General features: G+C 44.0%; 1 protein-coding gene across 1 annotated transcript; it reads left to right on the top strand.

Annotated features, from left to right (window-relative positions):
• Window positions 1–502: 502 nt before the first annotated feature.
• Window positions 503–909, top strand: PHALS_07352 (uncharacterized protein; the record flags this gene model as incomplete). Its single annotated transcript, XM_024720803.1, has 2 exons — window positions 503–554; window positions 620–909. 2 exons carry the CDS (start codon window positions 503–505, stop codon window positions 907–909), a joined length of 342 nt encoding a protein of 113 aa, XP_024585965.1.
• Window positions 910–1,121: the final 212 nt, after the last annotated feature.

Here is a 1,121-nt window from a genome sequence, read left to right as displayed (position 1 = left end):
ACGGCCCCTAGATTGCGTCGGCATCTTCCACACATATCAATTTTTGGTTTTGCCGATTTACTGCGTGCGAATCTTCACTTTCTCCTGCTGATGTGATTTGCGTGAGCTCTTAAATGTCAAGCTCTAGATCGTATATGGCAACGCTGTTTCAAAGAGATATACTTTTCATGCACACTATTGATCAAAAATTTATTTTCACTGTCAGTCTTTAACGGTTCGATAATACAGGAGACGTACCCGCGCATTAATACGCCTTGGGGCTTTCAAAAAGAAGCTACGTACTGCTACAACCTTGGAGGCCAATAAAAGTAATAGCTGGCAACGTGTGATCCTCTTTTTCATCAATTTTTTTCTTGACAAGCAGGGAAGGGTCCTCTCTGACAAAAGCATATACTGGGCTGGCAAACTATCAGAAGGATGTTCGACGTCGTAAAAGTAAAAGGGTTCGCCTCACTTTTAGAAAACTACCAAACCTTGCCCTGGTATCGTGAACATTTACGACATGGCACTCGCTCTATGCTTTAAAGGGCGGGATATAGCTCGTGACTTTGCTGGTACCGGATTCAGCAGGCAAGTAAGTGTAATCGGGGCTGTTAACAAAAAAACGCTATGTGATAAGCGCTGGACGCATCGTTAACGTTGTGCTTTGTACTTTCCAGAATATCGGAAATATTTTTCGCCGAAATAGAGTATAAAGTCGGAATAAGGCGATGTGCCGTCGATGTGCCTTCTTCTACTAGTAATCGAGTTGAGTCATTCTCTTCGGTGCTTCCTGAAAAGCTGAGAATTATAAGCACAACATTTCTGGAGGATCAGTATTTACCAACTGCAGCTAGTATGTGCTATAGGCGATACGTCTGGGAAATAAATGCTTGTGGTATTGAGAATGCATTCTTAGAGCGACCTTGAGCACAATTCTAACCCCCACTGAGCGAGGCCTGCGAGTAAGAGTCGTCGATGATTCAGCTGCATATCCTATACGCGACTTTGTCTTAAACGACTTCTTCAAAAGTCATTTCAGTTATTCTGCTTGGTATCGGCCCGCCAAGCCAGGATCAGCTTATAAATAATAGGTTTGACCTCGTCGTGTCTTCACGGGAGTCGGTAGGCGTCAGGCGGAG

This window comes from Plasmopara halstedii (genome assembly GCF_900000015.1).
Source record: "Plasmopara halstedii genome assembly, contig: Scaffold_3109, whole genome shotgun sequence".
NCBI classification, from domain to species: Eukaryota; Oomycota; class Peronosporomycetes; order Peronosporales; family Peronosporaceae; genus Plasmopara; species Plasmopara halstedii.
This window is presented reverse-complemented; position numbering and strand designations above follow the sequence as displayed.